Source organism: Sylvia atricapilla, chromosome 6 (genome assembly GCF_009819655.1).
Source record: "Sylvia atricapilla isolate bSylAtr1 chromosome 6, bSylAtr1.pri, whole genome shotgun sequence".
Classification (NCBI taxonomy): Eukaryota; Metazoa; Chordata; class Aves; order Passeriformes; family Sylviidae; genus Sylvia; species Sylvia atricapilla.
The window spans coordinates 51,500,298-51,523,642 of record NC_089145.1 but is presented as its reverse complement, the minus strand read 5'-3'; the positions used below and the strand labels follow the sequence as shown (position 1 = coordinate 51,523,642).

General features: G+C 39.4%; 1 protein-coding gene across 4 annotated transcripts in view; it reads right to left on the bottom strand.

The window, feature by feature from the left end:
- The window catches only part of FOXN3 (forkhead box N3), a 149,341-nt gene that overhangs the window by 8,636 nt on the left and 117,360 nt on the right, over nucleotides 1-23,345 (bottom strand). For 2 of the 4 annotated variants that reach the window (XM_066321930.1, XM_066321929.1), the window contains exons 5-6: nucleotides 19,849-19,914; nucleotides 8,847-8,955 (exon numbers count right to left, since the gene is read on the bottom strand). In XM_066321930.1, coding sequence (XP_066178027.1) covers nucleotides 8,847-8,955; nucleotides 19,849-19,914 — 175 coding nt within the window. The remainder of the gene's footprint in view (nucleotides 1-8,846; nucleotides 8,956-19,848; nucleotides 19,915-23,345) is intronic. The other 2 variants (XM_066321931.1, XM_066321932.1) reach the window with 2 other exon arrangements.

Sequence of the window (23,345 nt, the reverse complement as noted above, 5' to 3'; positions counted from 1 at the left end):
GGAAGTATTTTATGTTTCAGGCAATGGACCTCATGTATGGTTTCCTTACACAAGAAACAGCAGAGCATTACCCATTTCTGAAAGGCAAGGTTGAAAGGTGGGGGGGGAAAAAAGAGTGGTATGTAATTCCACAGTTCCTGTTCGTCTAAATGCCCTTGTCTGCAAGAACTCACTGAGATAAGAAACCCCACTGCATTTCTGAACCAGTGACAGGACAATGCTAGAAGGCAGCAAATTCATTAGTCATTCCAAATGTTATTTACAGTGCTTTCAAAGAAATGTATAGAATAGAAGGTACACTTATTAGCAAAGAAAGCCTCTTGCCAACCTCTTTTGCTCAACAAAATTACTTTCAACTAGATTTCTGAGTAGATGTATGATCCATAAATTCCATATAGAACCCAGAAGGAATACACAAAGCTCCTTCAATTATTAATAACTAAGTGCAATGTCATTCATGATTGTGCAGCAAGCCAGCTGCATTTACTCCGTGACGGCTTGCAACTGCAGGGGTTGTCATTAGAGGATGCCAAATGCTTAGAAGAAGAAATCATCCATACTAAGCTAGTTATAAGGTGAATTTATAACCAACTCCTTAAGATCAGCCATTACAAGAAAGCATGTGATGCATTTTAAGTGACAGATTCTTCATTTTTAGGGTAAATTTACATTTAAAGATGTTAAAAATTATCATAAATTAGCATAAAATTAAAGTTACTTGATTTTACTAGGCAGCTAAAAGTCAGAGCAATATGGCTCACTAAAAATCACACAACTAATTTTCCATTAAAAAATAACAATCAATTCTTGCTCCAAGGAAACCAATACAGGACAGAATACATGGGAACTCAAATGAGATTCCTACTGACTGCAGGTGAACAAGGCTTCTAATGGGTGGGATCTAAACCAAGATGCCCATTTTTATGCTATTTAGATCCACTCTTGTTAGTTTGTACTGAGAGACTGACAATAAAAGGAAAGCAACAGCTCCACTGAGCAGCACAACCTCATGCCAAAGAAGTATCTCTGATCTGCCCTGCTCTTGACTCTCTAGTGTTGCCCTTACATAAAGGGGCTATAATTTGGATTCAAAAGCTCTGCCCATGGACTTACTCCAGACCCCAGTTCCTCCAAATCAGCATAAAAATAGAAGGAAATGCCCGGGGAGTACAGAGAGACATCCCAGGGAGGGTGTACTATGGGGTCAGCACCCCACTGTGAGTGTCTGCAAACAGAGATGCTGGTAAAGAAAAACAGAAGTTCACAAAGAGGTGCAAAAAAAGAATTGCTTAAAAAAAAAAAAAAAAAAAAAAAAAGGGGGGCGGGGGAGAAAAGAAAATACCAATACACTTCAGAAGAAAGGCTTCTATGCTGGAACTGGTCAGGAAATGGGTAGCATTTGCATCTCAGAAAAATCTTTGGGTTTCACTTACATTTTGAAAGATTTCCAACCAGTTCTGCTTGAGGAAATACAAAAGGAAGAGAAAGCAGGTCAAGGAGAGAATTAGCAAAGGATATTTGCAGAAAAGTAAAAAGTTATACAGGCAGAGTGCTTTAGGATATTCACAACATCAGAAGTCATGTACCCTGAAAGTAAATAAATCTGATCTGTATCTTAATATGCAACAGCTCAAACATTAAATGAATTACTTATAACTGATATTAGTAGATTAGTAAGAGCTGAATGAACTAATACCTAAACAATTAATATTCCACACATGCTTCTGAGACATTCTCAAGCTCTACACTGTGCTTACACAATCATATATTCATTACAAAATGAATCTGTGATCTACTTAGTCCAATCTAGACCATCAGTGGACAGAACTCCCCTGGGTTTCAGGACACAGATTTTGACTAGCTCAATCTATTTTTGCTCACAGTTCTGGTTGCAACTCTCACTTTGCTACTGAAAAAAATAACAGATTAACAAGTGCTTGCTCTGATATTGAGTATTTTTCCCTCCTCTTTGTTGTTCAGAATTTTATTTCAAAATTTCCAGAAGCGAATGTATTTTCATGTTTTAAAGCAGTGGCTTGCTCTATCAGAAAAGTCGATGTGACAGTCTCTAGAGCTTTTCATCCTACTGACATGGACTATCCTACTTCTTGAGATTTGAGCCTAAAGCAATGTGCATAGATTCTTTTTAGAGTATTTCAATTTGGTTGTAGCGCAATGACACAATCCTCAAGCAGTGCAAATATAAGTTTGGACTTCTGAAAGTCTGACTTCATTCCCACTGTTAATGAATATGAATTCTGCTACCAATATCATCAGAAACCAGACAGGACTCACTGCAGCTGGGACTCAAGTTAAAGGAAATAATGTCCTTTGCACAGTGTTAGTGCCTCTGCCTTTCAGAGGTCTTCCTCAGGAGGAGACAAAAGCCAGCCTGTCATTTTACCAAGTATCTTCCTTAAATTTCTCTGCTAGCTTGAAAGTAAGATAGGTAATCACATTCTGTTTGCAAAATGGCAAGTTTTCCTGAAAAATACTTACTGCATTTCACACTTCAGACAGGTATATTCCTTTGATGAACAAAGAAAACCTATTTGGAGTTTAAATATCACCTTAATCTACCTCTGATCCTTCTGGATGACAGATACTGTGTACCCACAGATGACAGTTTTTGTATGTAACTGGAAGCACACAGTTAGAAAATACAAAGGAAACAGTACAGGTAAGCTGGGTTTGCAGATTTTGCCACGTTCCAGGTTCACAAAAAAAAATCACTTTTTTATTTCAAAGGGAAATTCAGGACAGTCAGAACTTCTGACTACGGCTAGCTGAGCTGCTTCTTAAAACCACTACAGACCAGCAGACAGAAGGATGAGCAAGCATACAAAAAATAAGTGGTACTCACTTGCTCTGCAATGAGATTCTGTCAGGGGTTACTGAGTTAAGTGAGTTGTTCACAATAGTGACAGAAGCTCTTACAAAGGTACTTCAGAGAAAAATTGTATGCAAAAGACCACAGTAAATATAATTAATGAACTGTCAGCAGTATCAGCAGCAGATCTAAAATTAAGACAAATGGAGCCCCGTGCATTTTGCAAAGAAAGAATAATCAAGTCAGTCAGCACTATTGTCCTTTAGTTACTGAACGATTCCTTTGGCTCCCAAGGATAACTCATCCTGCCTGTTACAGGTGGAAAGGGGAATAAAATGCAACAGGGATGATCTGGGGTTTGTTAAGCTGATCATGCCAGTGGTAAACACTATGAAGATACAATTAAGAATTTATTAAAGGAAATACCAACCAATTCCTTTATCTAAGCAAAAATAATAATTCACAGATAATGTAAGTAAATGATAATAATTCTACTTATGCTTTGGCATCTACTCTGCACATGATTCTTATGTTTGTTTTATTTAATCACTGCTTGAATGACTCCTTCAAGGGAGGAAAATAGAAGTATAAATAAAGACAGTATGAGAAATAAAGTCACAATAATAAAAGCTATGCCCAAGGAATAATCTAGTAATTGCCCTATAATTTTAAAGTGCAAATAATCACAAGTAACCATCTTCTATCTTAAGATAAGGTTAAGCAAAAAACTCATTCTTGTCATGCTCCAGTGATCAGGAGTTGCAAAAGGAACTGTGGCGTTAACAGCAGAAGAACAGGTATTTTAAAATCTACTCATGATGAAGTAGGTAAGGTTTGTTAGTGTTGCATTTTGGGGTGTCCTGTTGTTTTTCTGCCAGTTTTTTGTTGATTTTATTTTAATTCCTCAAAATCAAGGCAGAGCTGTGTGCAGGTGTACTTGCTCTTCCTATGAAGAAGGAAAAATTTATCTTGGAAACTTGAATAGAAATACTTTTTTTTATTGAGGCAAATTCTTTGGGAATCCTGTTTACAATTCACAGGTAATTGTGAAATTCCTTGAGAATGTCTGTGTTTAACCCCAGCCAGTAACTATGTCCCATGCAGCTGCTTGCTCTTCCTTGCTCCAGGTGAGACTGGGAGGAAAACTGGAAAAAGGTAACCATGAGCTGAGATATGAACACTTTGAAATAAAGTAAATAATAACAAAACCAGTAACAACAATGACAATGAAGATTAAAAGAGAGGTAACAAAAAGGGGAACGGAACACAAGAAAGATAAGGGATGTGCAACACAACTGTTCCCAACTCAACTCATCCCTCAGGAGTGATCAGCTCCTCCCTGCCAACTCTCCCAGTTTATGCTCTATGGTATGGAATATCCCTTTGGCCAGTTCAGGTCACCTGCCCTGCCCTTGCTCCTCTCAGTTTCTTGCACACCTGCTCACTGGTGGAGCATGGGAAACTGAAAAGTCCTTGACTTGGACAAATTCTGCTCAGCAGCTAAAACCATCAGCATATTATCAACATTATTCTCATACTAAAGCCAACACACAGCTCTGTACTGACTACTAAGAAGAAAATGAACTCCAGCCAAAGCTAGGAGAGAGAAACTACATGTGCTTGGTAAAGAGGAATTGGATAAAATGGGAAAAACCCATGTAATTTCCCATTAATTTTTATTTTTGACCTGCAGTAATTTAAAACCCAAGGTATTTCTAACAAACAGTACCAAAAGAAATCTAACCTATTACCTACGCACATGTAGCATATAAAGAAGTTTTTTTAAAAAAAATACCAAGGATATTTTGTAAAACATCTTCTGCAAAATAACATGAACCAAATTACAAGGCCTATGCTAAATAGCTGGAAAGGGTGAATTCTCTGTGGGGTGAATTTCCATCAACCTCACCTCAGTGGATTTGTCCACATTAGGCAGATGAGAGACTTAGGCTCAGTAGCTCTACTGCACAGCAGCAGGACTTGGACATAGTCACAAACCACCCACACACTATGGAAAACTGGAGAAAATCACAAATATCATGGTAAAATTGACATTACATAAGATCAAGTGTTAGATCAACTTCCAAGCTTGTGCTCTTCCCAAGGACTGATGTAACAGGTAATACCTGACTCCTGTGGAATGTGAATATATATGGTAAGAGCTGCATGCACCTTGCCAAGGCATGTGAATGTCATATGCACTGGCCACTTTGAGAGATACTGTCCCTACCAAAGCAACACAGAAGTCCTCCTGGAAAAACATTTAAAAGATCCATTTAAAAACATTTAAAACATCCATTTTCCAATGGATGATGATAGGAAGAGCAGGAGCTCACTTTCACAACCAACTCCTTGCTGCATGTAAGGAACTACTGGCGTTGCCTGCTTTCATTGAATACCTCTGTCAGTCAGTATTTTCTTTTCTACATATCCAGACTATCACTGCATTTGCTTTTAGATTCTCCCAGGGAACTATTTAGGGATATGGTCTGCCAAAAATATCCCCAAAATATGATGGCTCTCATGCTGGAGACATGCTACATGCTGTGCAGCTTTGAAGCGTTATTTTTCCCTGCTGTTTTTGGGTGGGTCTTAAGACTTGTCAGCCACAACATGGAAAATACGGATGGTAAACAAGCTAAAAGTGGTGTGAATAAAGTAAATAAAAAGCTACTGTCAAAACACATCCAATTATGTTCTGTTGTGGAGATTTAACACCAGAGGATGATTTTCAAAGTAAAAATAGTGTGGGATGCCCTTCCATTTGTAGATTAGTTTGGAATGAAAGGCCTATTTGTGCAATTTAAGCCAAATGCACTACAAAATAATGATGATCTCCTCAACTGCAATTCTTTATTCATGGAAAGTCATGTTTGTTAAACAATTATTAGGAGGGTTTTTTAACCCAAAGTACTTAATTCAATTGTACCTTATTTTATATATAAAAGAAAAAGTAATTACATGTAATTACAAGGGAAGAGCAACACATCAATACCTCGTGCAGGAACAAAATATGCCAATGCATTCAGTCACACTGTTGAAGATGAACAGCACAGTAAACATTTCTATTGATGAGAGTTAACACAACAGAAATCACAGATTTCAGCTTCTTAGTCCAATGCTATAGTTTTGGCCTCCTTTCTGAATAACAGATTTGTCAAAAGACCCCCACCTAACTACAATTGCAAATTTAACCCAAGACCAAACTTTTTGTTACTGTGTTTTGGCACTAATGGCACTGCACAACAGGACAACATACTGCAAGTTATTTGCACCAGCTTGGGGGACAATTGAACCAAAGACCATTAAGATATTGAAGATATAAGGCACAAAATGAAATAAACAGCTCAGACAGCAAGGAAGTGCCAACACAAGACCAGCATCTTACAGAAGAACCTGTGATTCCTACATATTGTAATCATAGAAAAACACTTATGAGGTTTCACTTATTATGTAACTATCTGCTACCAAGAAAATGCTAATGGTCCCCTGTGAGAATGACAAAAACTTCCTTCTTCAGGTGGCTTTAGGCCTTTCATTTATGGCATCAAATGAGCACTTCTCAAGAAAACAGACATTTGATTGAAAAAGTCATAGAAGCTGTCTGACTTCTAAACATATAAGCAGAGGCAGACAGTTTCAGAAGAAAATTTAACAGGAGACTGCACCACCTCCCATGGCTGCCCAGACCACCCTCCTAGGAAAAACTAGTGGGGACAATCAACCTTCCTGCACCTTAACAGGTCTGAAAACATCCTCTGCCAGCCTGACTGAGCCATTGTTCTCTGCACAGGAATGACAGCTCAATCTGAGCAGTCCACCTACTCTTAAATTGCAAAAGAAGGCTGCATGGATGCTGTGGTAAATTTCCCCTGCTCCACGTTACAAGCACAAGTTATTCTCATGAGACACCATGAAAGCTCAACACGACAGGTCCTATTTTAGTCTTGTGTATCTGAGGAGAGAGGTTGGCATCAAGAAACAGTGTTATTTTAACAGGAACTGATAACAGGTATCCAGTTTTGAGAGGACCAGATGATGTTCTAAGAGGCATTGTGAATCCAGATTGATTTTCTTTCTAAAGAAATTGTGAATCATATTATCCCTGAGGGAAATGAGACAAAACTGCCTGCAGAACTCGCTCTGTTGAAGAGAGTCCCCTAACTTCTCAAAAGCTTTCAAAGCCTCTTGTCTGTGTCTCCCTCTGCCTTTCAAGAATTAGGGGATATTGCAGGAGATTTTAAATATGAGCAGACATTATGCACACCAGGAATATATTCATAGCAAGCTATTTCTAATACTGCCTAAGGCTGGAGAAGAGAACAAAAAGAATTAGAAATGTCTGCATTAAGTAATTATAAATGCTTTTCTGTGAGACAGAGCAAAAAGCACGTAAGCAAGGGAGGGGTAAAATCCCTAATTTCCTGTCCCTCCATTAACAGGTAGCTGGTAAAGATCCTATTCTCTACCTGCTGGGAAAAAACCGAGAGAAACAGTCCTTTGAAAACGTACAAAATTTAACTCTATGCAGCTTTACAGTACAGCAATTTGAGGTTGCCTACATAGAAGTAAGTTTTCAAGTTGCCTGGAACTAAAACAGTTCTATCTCCTCTGTGAGTCAATTCTAATTATGAAACAGAGTCTAAGCAGGAAATACAACAAACTCTAGAAAGAATATTGAGACCACTGAGTTCTGTCTAGCTTGAGAACCTCATAAAAATGATCTATAATTAATGATCCAGTTTTCCCATGGCTCTGCAATCCCCACTGGAGCAGAACACAAGTCCTGGGTAAAGCCAGTGACAAAGCTGATGAAAAGAGCTGACCCCTGCTGCTATCAGGGCCAAGCTGTGGTAAAGAGATGGAGAGGAACTCTGCAGAATTCTGGAGGATGACCCTTGGGGTTGCATCCCTTCAGTGTAGCAAATGGGAAAACCAGCTGAAGAACCTGCTCATCAAAAAAATATGGATTTTATTCCAATTAGTGTCTTCCCCTCTATGCATTTCAAGCATCAAGAGTATATGAATCTCATAGGCTCTCTCTTTCTCTCCATTCACTGGATGGAAATACTGCACCCAAAGGGTAAGGCAATGATTCTGAAAAGGCATAAAAAATAAAGAACCCCCATGTAAATAGTAGTGGAGTAAGACCTACCAAGATACTTTATTTCACTGCCTTGCAGCCCCTTCCTGAGAAAAGAGAGTGCAACTGGAAGAGCACAGTAAAGTGAGGTCAGCACTAATTATGAAACCCCACCCAGAATACCCAACTGCCTGAGCTGAAATAGCTTTTGCAGATACTGAGAGCTCTGAAAGAGGAGGGCACTGGCAGTACACTTGACCAAATTAATCTCTGTTGTGACTGACTGAAAATGGAGCTACACACGAGACAAATTGCTCTCTCACCAATAAACCAGCACTGCTTTAAGCAAAACAAACCACTGAACCACAGTTCCTACAGCCATCACTAGATGTCTCTTAGTGCCCTGCTTCCTGAGAGCTGAGTATCTTAAACATTTTACCCTTGAATGTTTCAGTATAACCTTGAAATAAAATGGTAGTGAAAAAAACTGCCTCACAAAGATCTAAGTTAATAACAAAATGACAGCTATATGTTCGAATAGCTTTCAGGATTTGCTTTAGTATTATTGATACTCTTCTCTCTGGTATTTAATCCAGGAAAAAAGTCTTTAAGAAAAGGGAAAGAGGAGAGGACCAGGAAAAAGCATTTGCACTTAGAAAAACAGGCCACTATAGGAGGTTCTCACCACAAACTGCCTGCAATTTGCTAGTGAAAATAAAACTGCTTTTCACAAACCACCATGCAACAGACAGATATGCCATGAATATCTTGCAAAGGATGATACCCCAAGAATTTCAGGTGGCAGTTTTATTTAGAACCTCAGAAGCATTGGCAAGCAGCAAACTGCCTGTTTACCAAAGCTTACATATACTTCTGCATTTTCTGCAAAATACTAATTTATTTCATACAGATCCCACAGTGATCCACTCTTACCTTACTGCGACAGCCATGCTCCCTATAGGGTTGATTGGCAATGGCCTGGCTCCAGGAAATATTCCTCTACTCAGTACTCGAGCTCCATTTTGTATCACTCCCGAAGGAACTAAAAACAAAACAAAGCATAGAACGTTTTTTCTTCTACAGGAAAAGTTAGAAAAATACAGGAGCAAAATGTGGAACTTAAGCTTTTCAATGTACTGAAAAACCATTAAGAGAGGCTCGTGCAGTACACTGCTTACCTTGGACATCTCAGCCTCAAGTCTTCTGAGTGCCATTCTACTTCCAATGCTATTTTCATGGCAAACAATGATAACATGGCTTGCCAAAGCCACTGCCTGACCTAGATGCTGCAGACCATTCCTGTACAAATGAATCACTTTTGTTTTGTAATTGCAGTTCTGCTGCAAATGCTTGTGCTTAGAGTCAAAACCAGCTATGAGCACAGATGTAGCTACAGAAACAATGACCCCTTACAGATAAACAGAACACAAGTACTTCACTGCAAGATCACAGTTGACAGCTTTTTATCACCCCAATTTACCTTCTGAGCAGCAGTATCTTGGCCCCCCCTATCCCTGCAAAATAAATATTAACTACAAAGATGTATTTTACCAGGAAGAGAAAGAGAAGAGGCTAGAAAGGCATCATCTCCATGGCACTCCCTAGGCCCTGTCTCCAGGCCACTGATGACTCTGGCACAGCCCTGGCAGCAGTCCTGTGCCTCCTGCACACGGCCAGGTCACAGCCCAGCCTCCCTCACCCAACACGTGCTGATGCCACTGACACCAAACTCGTAGGTCCTGACCACCACAGACAAGACATTTCACTGGGCTGTTCAACTTGGCTCTACATCAAAAACCACAACTCTGGCCAACAAGATTGTAAGCTACAACCGAGCGCTTGTTCTCCACCCAGGCATGTTTCTGTACACTGCTCGGCCCAGGGCAGACAGCTGAACAAGTAGCAGAGAAGCACTGCCCAGGCACCCCGAAAGCCAAGAGTGTCCTTAGCAAGCCTCAGGATTTTCCTCCTCCACTGTGGTATGCAGGACTACCAAATACAGTTCTCAGTCTAGCCCTTTACCAGGGACCTACTTGCATGTGATGGCATTTGTTTGCACTGCTATTATGTCCCTTCAGGCTGGAACAGTAACTTCACTACAGCCTCCACCTGAACTTGCTTCTGTAACATCCACAGCCACCCAGTTCACACACATTCTATTTACTGTAAGTCACCATTCATACCATAACTTCCTCCCACAGGGAATGTCCAAAAGGAGAATAATGATTGCCACTCTTTTTATATTAAGACATACATATATTATATAAACACATGTAAGATAAATGCAAACTGCATCACTTTATGTACATCCACAGAATTAATTTTTAAACAAATCACACAGAGACTAGAAAAATTATTCAGAATCAACATCCAAACTTCAAATACTTACATCCCAAAAATACTAGTGCATTCTGAGGCAGAGGAGTATAGGCTCAGAAGTATGTTAGTTGTAGGCTGCTGAGGTACACTTCAACTTCCTATAAACATCAAGCCAGCTCAACACCTCCTTCCTGCTGTCCTGGTGCTCACCTTATTTCACTCTAGACCACACAGATTAGTTCTGGGAAAATAATCTTCTTTCTCCTGCTTGTGAGAACACATCACTCCCCCGATCAAATCCTGTCACTGTGTTACACCCACTCTTGCTTTTGAGCACCTTTGAAGAACAGGTCAGTTATATTTAGGTGCTTAAGTACAGCCTCAAATGGCTAAAATTACAGAAGCTAGTTTATAACAACTTGGGTCAGCTTTCAATGACCAGAATAATTTTAAAATTGCATTTTGCTATTTATACTCACTACTCTATACACTTTTTTCCTTCATTGCTAGTTTACTGGAATTGATCAAACCTCTTTCACTCAGGGGACACTGTAAGGCTCTCACTGCTCCAATGTTCTGGTTTGTAGATACTGTAGAGGAACATTATTATGTCAAAATTCAAAAAGCTGAATTTTGTATTGTATTTGTTTTAGCATGACCTTGAGATGGTTGAAACACCAGTGTCATGAAAGAAAAGCAGTCTGCTCAAGGATATGGCTAACCTAAAATGCAAAGGTAACAGGTCAATTCAAAGCAACAGATAAACGTGCTGAATACCAAAACATCAATAAAATACCCTTAATTTTCAAAGGGCATTGTTATTCCAACAAACTTTTAAGAGGGACAGATTTTATACTGCACTACATGGCATAGTTTCTCTATGCTTATCAAATCTCATCAAAAGAAAGGAACCAGGAGTTTTGACTGAGAAAGATCTGGGAATTTTCTCTTCACTATGATACAAACCATAGTTTTATACCGAAATGATATATTTATGCATATGCACAAAATGTCACTTAGCTGTGGATACTGTCTAAATATAAACTGCAGAACTTCAAAGCAAACATACTGAAAGTGCAACTGCAAAAAAGAGAGCAACAGAGGCTCCTTGATGCTCAAGCTCTTCTTTCCACAAGTACCTAATTATCCTGGTCTGCTGGCAGAGTTAACTGATGTTTATTTTATCCTTTTCCTTCTCCTACTCTCTCCCTTATTGACAACTCCCATTGCTTCTTTAGAACATCTTGTTTGCTTCCTCACTAATTCTCAAAAATTAGCTTCCTGTCTTTCCTTCTTCATCTCTTTTGAGCTTCCTTTTTTCCCCTGCACTCCTGTGTATGTATCTATACCTATATTTATATAAAATACACTGCCAAGTCTCACAACTTAGGATTTCTATATACTGACACCCTCACTGCAACCCATCCTTCATTTTCCTTGACCCTTTGCAGGTTTGTAAGTCACGGAGTGCTATCCAGGAAACATCCTCTTCACAAACTTCACATTTAAAACATTCCCATGTCAACACACACACACTCACACTCTCTCTCTCTCTCCACACATCCCCTTCAAGAAGTAACAAATGTTTGTAAAAAAATAAAACACAGAAGTTTGCTGTCTAATGAAAATATCTTCTAAGAGACAACTTGGTCTCTTGTCCTGCCTATGGAATTCACTTCAATCATGGCCAGTCTGTGCCTTGTCCCATCACCCACTGAAAGGCTTCAATAAGACTATTCAGGCCAGAAGAGGCCTTAACCATGATTCTGTGATTCTAACTTTTCTTGAAAGTACATCACAGCTCTGCATAATGAAATCATCACTCAGAATTCCAGAACTATTTCAGCTTGCAACACCAGTGCTATTGCTACTGCTTTTTGGTTTTGTTTCCTTGGACTCTCTGAATTATGCAAATTAGCAAAACCACTACATCACTCAGACAAACAGAAAGGTTGTATGCAAGGGATCACTGAAGAAGGACACTGGTTGCAGTGCAACCTTTCAGGAAATATATGGAACCATAAATTAAAAAAAAAAAACCCAACATCCCAACTTGCTGGTAAATCAGCTTCTGTAGCACTCTAAACCTAAAATGAAAAGCAGGATTAAAATAACTCTGCAGTAAAAGGTATTAATTTCTAGTTATCCACATTACCAACGTGCCATAGTAAGATTGATCTTTCTTGCTCATTCATCCCTACTTACAGCATTTAAAGCATCAAAACTGATCCTTGCAAAAAATAACATTTATTACTTAATTTTAAAAAGATTATGTATATAAACTGTTATTACACTGTCCCTGGTACCCACAGAGTCTTCCAGCCTTTGTGCAGGCTGTGTGACAGCTACTTATATTCAAAGAATTATTTCTACATCTTGGTGCTTTTGAAGGGTTGTGGATTATTTACTGGAAATTACGTGGTGCTTTAATTCCAAAGATACATTTACACCTTACAAGCTTTAATTATGTTTCAAACCCATATTTTGAGGTGAGATATTTATATTGTAGATTGAAGATTCAAGGTGTGGAGGTAAGATAATTTACTCCAAACCATATCATCAATCAGTGCCAATCTGGACTAACATCTTACAGTCCTGACCCTTCTCTTCTAATGCTTCTTTAACCAACAGTACAGGCAGGTTACAGGTTCCCGATTCCTAGGCAGAAGTGTGAAATGTAATTTACACCTTTTCTGTGCAAGTGCCGAAAGCCGTTTATGTCTGAGAAACTCAGCTCAAGAAAACAATGCAAGAAGACCTGTGCATCTCTTTGATGAAGGTTTCCTTTTTCACAAAATGTTCCCAGTGAAACACAGAGAGTCTGAAACGACAAAATCATTATTCACCTTTCAACTGTCACCACTGCTATGTTTTCAAGGGTCTACTCTGCTCTCAGGAAACTTAAACCCAGGAAATGCTTTTATTGGAGTAAACTGTGTACAGAGAATTTGCCCCTAATCTACTGCATGAACGGGGAAATTATTTTTGGATCTTATGCTGCTCTGGTGGAATTTCACAACCTGAGTAGGCACAGATAGCTGAGTCTCCACTGGCTAACTTGGAGCAAAGCAATGCACCCAGTGTCGAAAACCAAGACTACACCTCTGAAATTCTCCAAAGGGAAAAAAAAATTCCTGTTGTAGTAACTTTCATGCTACAGTTTAACAGACAATAAAGTAAATGACATGTAGGAGAACACACTATAATCTGAATCCATCAAGGCACTGTGTTCACTTAGTGTTAAAAGGATCCAACAGAAGCCCTTCAAAAGTCCAGTGGTTTTTTTTGTAGCCTATCCTCAGGGTCTGCAGCTGGAAAGTAAGCACAGGGCTACATGATCACTCCACAGCCAGTGCAGGACTATTTTAACCCAGAGCACGTTCTTTTGTGCCCATTAGTTGAGCAGACTATTCCAACTATGGGCTTCTTCCACCAAATCTCCCAAAAGACTGCATCCCTCATCTCTTGCAGGTGTGTGCAGGTGAAGCAAGTCCTGTTCTGGCTGAGATACCTCATCCAAGATCTTCACAACAGTGTCAGAAAAACCATGTTAGACTGGGTCCCTCCCTGAAGATTTCATTGTTAAACAATGTAGAAATTTTGTAAAATTGAAACGCAAAAGAATGAGGAAATAATGTATAGTCACCAGACACACTGACACCCCAACAGCTCCCCAAAAAAGGAAACTAACCTCTTGGTTAAATGTTGGCAAATGAAAGTTAAATGAAGTATAAGCAAGGAGTGAGATTTGCTGTCATTCTAGACAATGAACTGGGTAAAAAACATGTTCTCTATGTGATATGGGAAACAAACATACACTTCTTTAAACTGTCTAGCTCAAAGTAGCCAATACTTAGTAAGGAAGAATGAATACTATTTATGGAAAAATGATTTTTGAAGAAGTGGAATGTGTGAGTGTATCCTGTAGGGATAGACTGGTTCTATGCTTCTTCTGTCATTATATGGCACATGCATTGATCTCAGGGCTCTCTTCCCTGACCCAGCTTTTGTAGCACAGAAGAAATCATTATAGACAAGAGGTACTGAGTTTCTGCTAGTATCTGTCAGCTTCAGCTCTTTTTTGCCAAGCTTTCTTTCAGTACAGTGTTTAGCAGAATTCTTTATATCAGGCTACAAGAACTGAAAGTAGGAAATTGCTGATGATGTACAGTGAATGGGACATTAGAAGTTGCCAAAAGCAAATGTTTTCTGCCAAATATATAACTTTATTCAGGTCTCTAATCCCAGGCACAAATTTGATGACAACTGCCAAACTTGTATTTTACTGCTCAAGGACAATTTTATAGCTCTTAATATCCATACTCTGTAGTCCTTAAAACGGTGAATCTAGGATACATCAAACAACCCATTTATTCTAAACAAAAATTGAGGTGGGCAAGACAAATGCATCCTGATAATCCTATCACACTCATACTTTTTCTAGAAGTATTATGAGGAGTACAGAGAAAGAAGTAGAAAGCATTTCTTAGAAGTAATCTTTTTTTCCAGATTTATTTCATCCCTTTAATGGCTTAATATTAAACACCAAAGTAAAACAAAGCAAAACAAAATCCCAAACAAAACCCAGCAACAGGAAGTTTGAACATCACAAAAGTGTCTTTTCCTAGTTTTTTGCTTTGATACAAAATCATCAGCAAAAATAGCTTCATGAAACATTTTATTCTCAATGATTTATCATTTTCTGATACTCAAAGTTAGGCTGGAAGCTATCTCAGTTATAAGTGACTTGTCCCTTAGCAGTACAAATAAAACACTACAGCTATCAAGTTTCATGTACAATAAAAATGTCCCAACGAAAGAGTATGTTCTGTTTTATCCTATTTGGAGGATTTCTGACTGTCATTAAGGTGTTTTGTTTTTTTTTTATCTTGACTCCTGTATGTATCTCGCTCATATACAATCCACTTGCATTAGTTTAAAAAGCAAATTTCATAGGGGTACAATGCTATAAGTACAGAGGTAAAGTAGAAAGATATTATAGGGAATTATTTCTCCTCCCCCCAAACCCACAATATATGTATCTAGTCTGGTTTTATGTGTGATGAAGATTAATAAAGACTTCCAAATCAGAGAGACACCGGTTTCAACCCTGGAAAACTACTTTTTTAAGAAGTACCCAGCAAAACTCCATGCTCATATCTTCCTAAACATCTCTACCACAGCACTTCAGTCTCCTATAAGCAACCACCCACAAAACCAAGTTTTCTGAAGGCCACCCCTTTCTAGCCAACCCAACCCACTGAGTAGTGATGAGCAGTACTCAAACCAGAAGATGGATGTCAGAGCTGGGAAGACTCTCAGGTTTCCTGGTTCCTACCCAAACCCTTTCTGTGAGCACCGTTTAATAGCTGCCTGCAGTATGAAACTTCAGGTTGAGCAATGGACTTGCATTTGTGTGCAATTGACAAACTACACAGCAACAGGCAAAGGACTATGCATGAATTTGAAGCTATGTGCAATAGCACTGGGAAGCTTCTTGAATTAAACCAGTATTTCCAGGATAACCCCTCTGACCACCAGCACTGCTCACTAGCAGCCATACACTAACAGTCTCTTCTTTACTCATCCCCTCAGTAAAGCAAGAGGCTCAAAGTTCAGAATGACCTCACCAATTAAGAAGGTGTTGTTGCTTACGTGCTTCCAGTGACTTGAATCTCAGGAATTCAAACACAATGCAAAAGCACCAAAACCTTTCTCCATTTTAATCATGGCAAAGCATCATGGTTTGGCAAGACTCAATGACATGCCCAGGACTCCACACTCTTAGGAGCAGGGAATACTATGATGGAATGACAGCTAGTAATATTCACTTTCAAGAAATGAAGTGCTGAAAATCCTTTGTACAAAAAAGCAACTGCGCAAAACTAACTCAAGGACTTCACTGATTTAGTATCCCTGAGTTGTAAACTGAGCTCTACCATTTGTTCACCATCCTGTTTTCTTTGGTCCTCTCTCCAAATGAGATTCACATGAGGGAAATAGGCCCATAACTTTGATGCAACATGCCCAAGATGGCCCAGACAGTACTCGGTGCCTTGCACGTCAAGATACAGTTTTCTATGCAAGTCAAATATTTTGGAATTAATATTCATGAACTGACTACTAATAAAAATCCCAAGTATTTTTAAGTTGTGATAGCTGCTTCTAAAGGAAGCAGGTGTTTCAATTGCTGTTTCTTTTCAAACACAAACCTACAAAACCTGATGAAACACAAGCACTTAAAAAAACTGAAGCAAAAAACATTAAATCTATGTTCCTACATGCCCTCTCTTAGCATATCACAGTATCTTTCATGCTTTAACTCCTGGTGCCAGCTGGATTGCAGGTTTCAGTAGACACTTGTACACAAGCTGGCTACTTTGAGCTTCTGCCTTTAGTTACAATCAGTAAGTATTTGGTCTGCGAATATACTGCAAGGTGTTGATAACTGAGAAACTGATTTCTGATGTTAACATCCCAACTATAATTGCACATTCCTAACCTTTAGCAGCAGTATGAACAATCACTTTCATGAGTCTATACAGGGTAAAACCTACACAAACACAAAATAATCCTAATAACAGGGTTTTTTAAAATTTTTTACTCTCTTACTATGCCTTTTTGTTTTTATGAATGAAAACTAAAGGATAGTGGAATTGAGGTAAATGGTAAGCAATGTTTGTCAGACACCATTTCAAGATTTCATATAAAAGCAAAATCTGATTTTAGAATTCATCTGTGATTGTTAGCAGTGTTTCACACATGGGTGTGGAATTTTAAATGGTCATTTAAAACTGCAAAGATAATTAATCAATCTGTTAGAAAGCAGGAACAGCTTACTCTGGATTTTCTAATACCACTGAGATGGGATTCCCTTCTGACAGACCGTATTAACAGTATAAATTTCAATAAGACTTTGAATAATTACTGGAGCTAACTTCCGCCTAAAAATGCTTTCAGTACCCACACTGCCTAGATGAACATGGGTTTTTTACACCAGTTGTAAAGCAGCTTTTAATCCAAAATGTCTTAAAATTCAAAAGCCAGTGCATGTAACCATCTGTAGAAAATGAATCCATATTCTGTCACAATCTGCCTTGGAGGTATCCACTTGTCACAACAATGGTTAAATGTCTGTAGGACAGGCAAAGGTCTTAATGGACCAGAGTTTTAAACTTTCTGAGTTGTAAAGTTGTTATAAGGTCTCAGACCAAAAGAGGGTTTCATACAGGTATTAAAACCTATGGCCAAAGGACAAACTATGTCCTTTGCTCTCCAAATATTGTCTTCAGAAGATGGGGTATTTTGCAGCCCTTATGCACATACTTGACACCACAGTCTGACACCAGGAACAGAACTCTCAGTCTTCAAGGGATCAAACAGTATGAGCACACTTACTACCCTGGTAATTCCCAGCTTGATTTACAGACCACTGCAGCTACTGACAGAACAGAGAATGAACTGTGAACTTCTAGATGATGCTCAACATTGCAATGAAAAACTTTTATAGTCAACCTGCCTTTTATTTGAAAACTATTTTAAAGTGCGATTGTTTTTCATACAATTGTTTCTTAAAGTGAAGTAGCAATTAATTTGCTTTAAGATGCCTAAGACTTTCCTAGCATGGAACATAAGTGAGACCAAACTGCAATTGATAGGACAGGTTGATTTACTTCTTCAAGGTATCCTCTCACACCCCTGCCAAAATATTTCTCCTTTGTAATTTACAGGGCTTCTAAGGTTACAATAAAAACTTCGGGCTTTCCTCCTGACAATTTTACCGGTGTCTAAAAAGATCCATGAACTTCTGAGCAGACCCTGAATTTCAGTTTAAGGGCACAGAGGAAGGTCTTGTTACCCATGGATATCAATGAGAAGCCATCTTTTTGCTTTCATCTCCCTGTCACTTTTGACATGCTCACAACAAGAGCCCACTGGCAAGGTGACACAGGATGGAGAGATATGCCAAACTCATAGGAGGATAGAATTTCCCTCCTCAGAGTGACCTCTACAACACAAAACAGTAATAAGCAAAAATTATCCAACTATGATGTCTACAAAATGACAGTGAACAAGTCTCCAAATCACTTGCACTGCAATGTTGGCAACCACGTGCATGAGACAAAAATCTGCAGCATGTTTAGTCCTATGGATCTTCTCCCATTCTGTCTGCAGTCCTCTCCCATTCTCCAGTGCCTCCAGGAGCTCATACTGCTATGTGTTTTCTCCATCCTTTTCCATGCACATACTACTTATGTCCCCTTCCCTCTCTCACATATCCTTTACCTCTACACTTTGATTCTATACCAGTACCTTTCCCCGTTTTTTCTACCCCACAAATCTGGCTTCCTTAAATCTGCAATCCTTTAGAAACTGTCTCATTTTATTCTTCCCACTATGCCCAAGGGTAACCTTCTCTTCCCAATAAAAGCTTTCCTTTTTCCTACCTACATGCAGCAGGGATTGCTCTCCCTTTTACCATGTACACTTCATGAAAGCTTCTTGGGAGAGGAGAAGGACCACTCTTCTCTTTCCAGAACAGTTTCTTGGTACATCACACTCTCCTGAGAGAAGCTTCTCAAGAAGCATTCCTCTGGCAGGGTCACAAAGCAGGCAGACAATAGCTTTCCTCAGCTGCATGGGAAACGCTTTGATGGTAATTGACTCTCTTCCCCAGGCAGAGTATCAAAGTGCAAATCAAGGCTTCCCCTGGAATTTGGAGTTGGTTGCCCAGGCTAGAACAATAGCAGTGATGCTAGACAGTCTTGGTAATGGTTTCTATTTTAACTTCTGCCTTTATTTTTTAGAGCTGCCTGTCACTCAGCATTACTCCTATGCTTGCTGACTAGTGATAATGTCTGTTTTCTTGCATTCCCTGTTTTTGTGCAGCTGTATTCCACTATGGATTCCTGTAATACCTTCACTGCAAGCTTTGTGGGGCAGGATGGTTCCTGCAGTATTTGCACAGCCCAGTACAGTGTGGGTCCTGGCCTCTTCAGTGCCTTGTTAATACACAGCATTAAATCCCTAAGTGTGGTCAGAAAACAGGGAGGACAGTATTGGCAGGAAATGAGACCTCTCTTTGCCCCTTGTCGCCTGGTACCGCCTTGCATCAGCCAGAGCAAAAGGAAACCAAAAGGGGCAGGATGTGTGCAAGGAAGGAGCTGAAACAGTGCCCAAGTGAATGGAAAGTATCCAGATGGCTGTGGTAACTTACACGATAGAGGAGTCAAATCAAAACAAAATGAAAACAGAACCATATGCCATGTACCCTTCACTCTCTTGCTCTCTTTCTCTCTCTGACTGCCTTTCCCCTGGCTGTTGCCCCAGGTCTTTCTATTAGTATGGATAATAGTATGTTACTCATTTAAGTGTCATGAATAACAATAACCTCTCTTTTACGTTAGAGATCACAGATTAATATTATTCATGTAACAAAGAACGTAATATGAACCACAAAATTATACTCATGTAAGGGTCAAGGAAGTGCAAGGGTCTACAAGGGAAGTAATATTTCTTTATTACATCCTTTTTATCTGGTATGCTGTATACTTATAAAAGAGAATATTAGTTTTATACGTCTATGTTGCTATATGCTATAGAAATATCTACTCACAACCTGCTTGTATCTCAGGGGGAGTATTCAAAAGCATCATGGCAGTGGCAGCATCAATGTCAGGATCTGGAAAAATCAACCAATAAATACATTATTTACAACTGGGCTAATCTTCTCAGCCCCATTGCTAAACTACAGGTCCGACCATGTCTCTGAGTGAAAAGGTATGAGAGTTCACTGTTCAGAGGGATCAATGACTAGGCATTAAATTTATCCCCAAACTCGCACGTGATCCCATTGTTACTATTCAACAGAGTGGTGATCTGTGTCACCGAGCCGTACTTGTGCTTGTGTGTGCATGATACCTGTGCTGTTAGCCTCACCAATGCCCTGTTTAATTCTGTGGAGAGCATTTACATTTCATTACAAAGGATCTGTGAAAGCAGGTGCAACATCACAGTTTGGAAGCAACAGGAGCTGACACTTGACGAGTGGGAAAGCACAAGGAATACCTGAGCAAGTACAGAAGATGACACTTTGTCATTTCTATTTGTCAAGAAAGATTTCAGCAAAGTTTGAGAAAGTGTTGGAAGACAAACTGCTGCAATTAAGAAAAAAAAAAAGAAACTAGCATTTCACTGAAGCACCAACTTATTTGCATCCTTGTCCATTCTCTCTTTAATATAAGCAAAAATGATCAGCTGGCTGTTGTTATTCTTAAATTGGTTTCTGAATCCATCATGAACAGTCAGCTGACAGATGGTAAGTTATAGAGACAGAACAAAATATTATCCTTTTATAACTATATTCACTTGCTTCACACACAACAGCTCAGCTGCTATGGAAATGCAGGTATCTATGACAACAGTAAACAACCCCACAACGGCCACTGAATAAGCTGAAAAGAACATCTGCCCCAGCAAAGCGTCCCAGCTGCCCTGGGGCACAACTTGCTAATCGTGCAGTGATGCCGTGTGACAGAGAAAGCCGCCTATGCCATGTCCAAATAAATGAAGTGTGCAATTGAAGCAGACATAAAAACGCACACCCTGGCTGACTGCTGCCTCTGTGCTGCTAAACTGAATGACTAATGAGTATGCATTTGTTGTTTGGGGTTAGGGGTTTTTTCAGCTTGTCAGTATTTATACCAAATTACATACCAAAAAAATTAATTTACTACTAATAGCTTCATGGCACTTTATTTTGGCTATAATGACAGAAAAGTACTTACCACTGTTAAAAAATATCTGTATTTTTGATCTTTATATATTTCCAATCTATTCCCAGTAATATGATGTGGTATAAAGCCCTGTAATTTATTAACAATACAAATGACGTAGACAGGATTTCAAAATCTGCTTAAGCCAAACAGAAATTCACTTAACTGCCGAATTAAAAAAGGGACTTTTTATTAGTCTAAGAATGTACTACTTTTCTGTGAATAGCTGCAAACACTCTTCTAAAGATTACTACTCTATTATTTAATTGCTAAAACAGTAAACAGAGAAACAGTGTAGTGGGTTTCAAACTGAAGCTGAAGCAGCAGGAACAGACTTCGTGTAAAACATTCCCATGTCTCCTGGACAGGTCAACATTTTCTAAAGAGAAAGCAGCATTATCAACTTATGTTCATCTTCAAGTCTGAAGATATCTCAAAAGCAGCATTCCTGCTGCAATTATGTATGCTGAAAGTGCCATTTCCTATCCGTTTCATTCCCAAACATGTGCCGTGCTGCAAGACTGGATCCACACACCACACAGCAAGTGTGTGCTTTCAAACTAAAGAGGAGTAATCCATCTAATGTTAAAAAAGAAGACGAAAGAGCAAAGAAGCCTGAGAAATAAAGACAAAGCAAACCAGAATTCTTCCCTCTTCTTCATACCATAAAATCAGGAGATTTTCAGAAGTTGAATTTAGTGTATTATATTCACACAGCAAACTTCAGCATTTTTTTATTGGCTGTTCCTAAATTTTGCTTTGTTTTAGTTCAGTGGATGACACTGGAGTATTATGTGAATGTTGCTGCTGAAAGAATAAAAGGACACCACTAGGCAAAGCACATTTCCTGATGACTTTGGGTTTTGTTTGTGTAACAAACTCTGTGATTTGAGATAAAATTGATGCAACCACTTTCTGTTGAAAGGTGCATTCTCAGCCTTTGGATCACTAATGGTACCACAGTGTTTTTACAATGACATAAGACATGAACATGAGCTGCTCACAACACAGGACTGATCTGCAGCAGCTGTCTGCTGAAGCACAGCCACGTCTCAAGCCCATCCATACCTGCCTATGGTGCCTAGCTGTTTCTGCTGGAATATTCTTGAAGAAACCACACAGCTATTCCATAATGCCTTGGCAGAGGTAAGAGAGCTTAGAGACATGCATGAATGGTGGTGTCGGTGGGATCCAGGAAAATGTGCTTTGGGTTTTTCTACTACAAGGAAAAACAAGAAAGGAGGGACTGGTGCACAAGTGACACAAGGGCCGAGGACCAGCTCTCTGAGCCCACACAAAGAAGCACACTGAAAAGCTGGCACATTCTTTTGCAGCATTTCTGTCCACAATTTGGAGGCATTCTCATGAGCAGTGTGTCAAGAAGAGACAAGTAGCCATGAGGAGCAGCACCAAAGGCGTGGCACTGAAGGGCACCTTTGCTGGGACTGGCACTTCTGGCTTTGGCTGCTGGGCCCCACCAGTGCCCCCATGCTGATGGCCCCTTCCCCACTGCCATCCTTCTGAAGTCTCTTCCATGTGGATGCTCTCATGTGTAGCTGTTAGGTTGACCTTGCTTACTGCTGCATCCCCAGCAGCTGGATTCTGTCCCTCCTACCTGGCCTGAAGCTGTGGATCTCACAACAGAGATCTCTGCCCTACCTGAAGTCTGTGATCAACACAAAGGCTCCTGAAGTTATTAACAGTGGGTGGTTAGTGAAACATGATTGCAGGAACATCTTTCCCTAGGAAACCAGATTAAAAATATCTACACACGAAGTTTTGGAATATAAAAAAATTAAGTATTTAAATGAATGCATTCTGGTTTCTTTTTTTGCTAATTCAAGTAAATGGTCAACTGACTGCATACATGAACTGTTAATTTTTTGTCAGTGGAAAGCAGATGTCCAGTCTTCACTGTGAAAGAGGGAAATAAAGAACAATGAAGAAAAGGAAGGATTGCAGGTATTGTACAAAGAAGGAAGAGTATGTCAAAGCCTCAAACAGATAACACTGGAGAGTGATAAGAAAATAATGACAAAAATTGCCAGCAGCCACAGTTCTTCCTAACAAATGACTGCAGTCTAGCTATACCTTTGGTGCTTCACACTACAGTCTGAAGTTTCAGTACTTGGTCCCTCATGCACCAAGGGTCCATCACAAGGTACCAGAAAGGACTTGGAAGAAACCTTAAGCACTTACAAGATCTTTTAAGGCATGAAAGGCATCAAGGGGCTGGAATTCTACTACCGCTGCAGGACGTCCCCCTGCAGTGTGAGGCTGGAAGTGTTTTGGCCAGCATTGCTCTCAAACACAAAACTTCTCTTCATGAAGATGATGC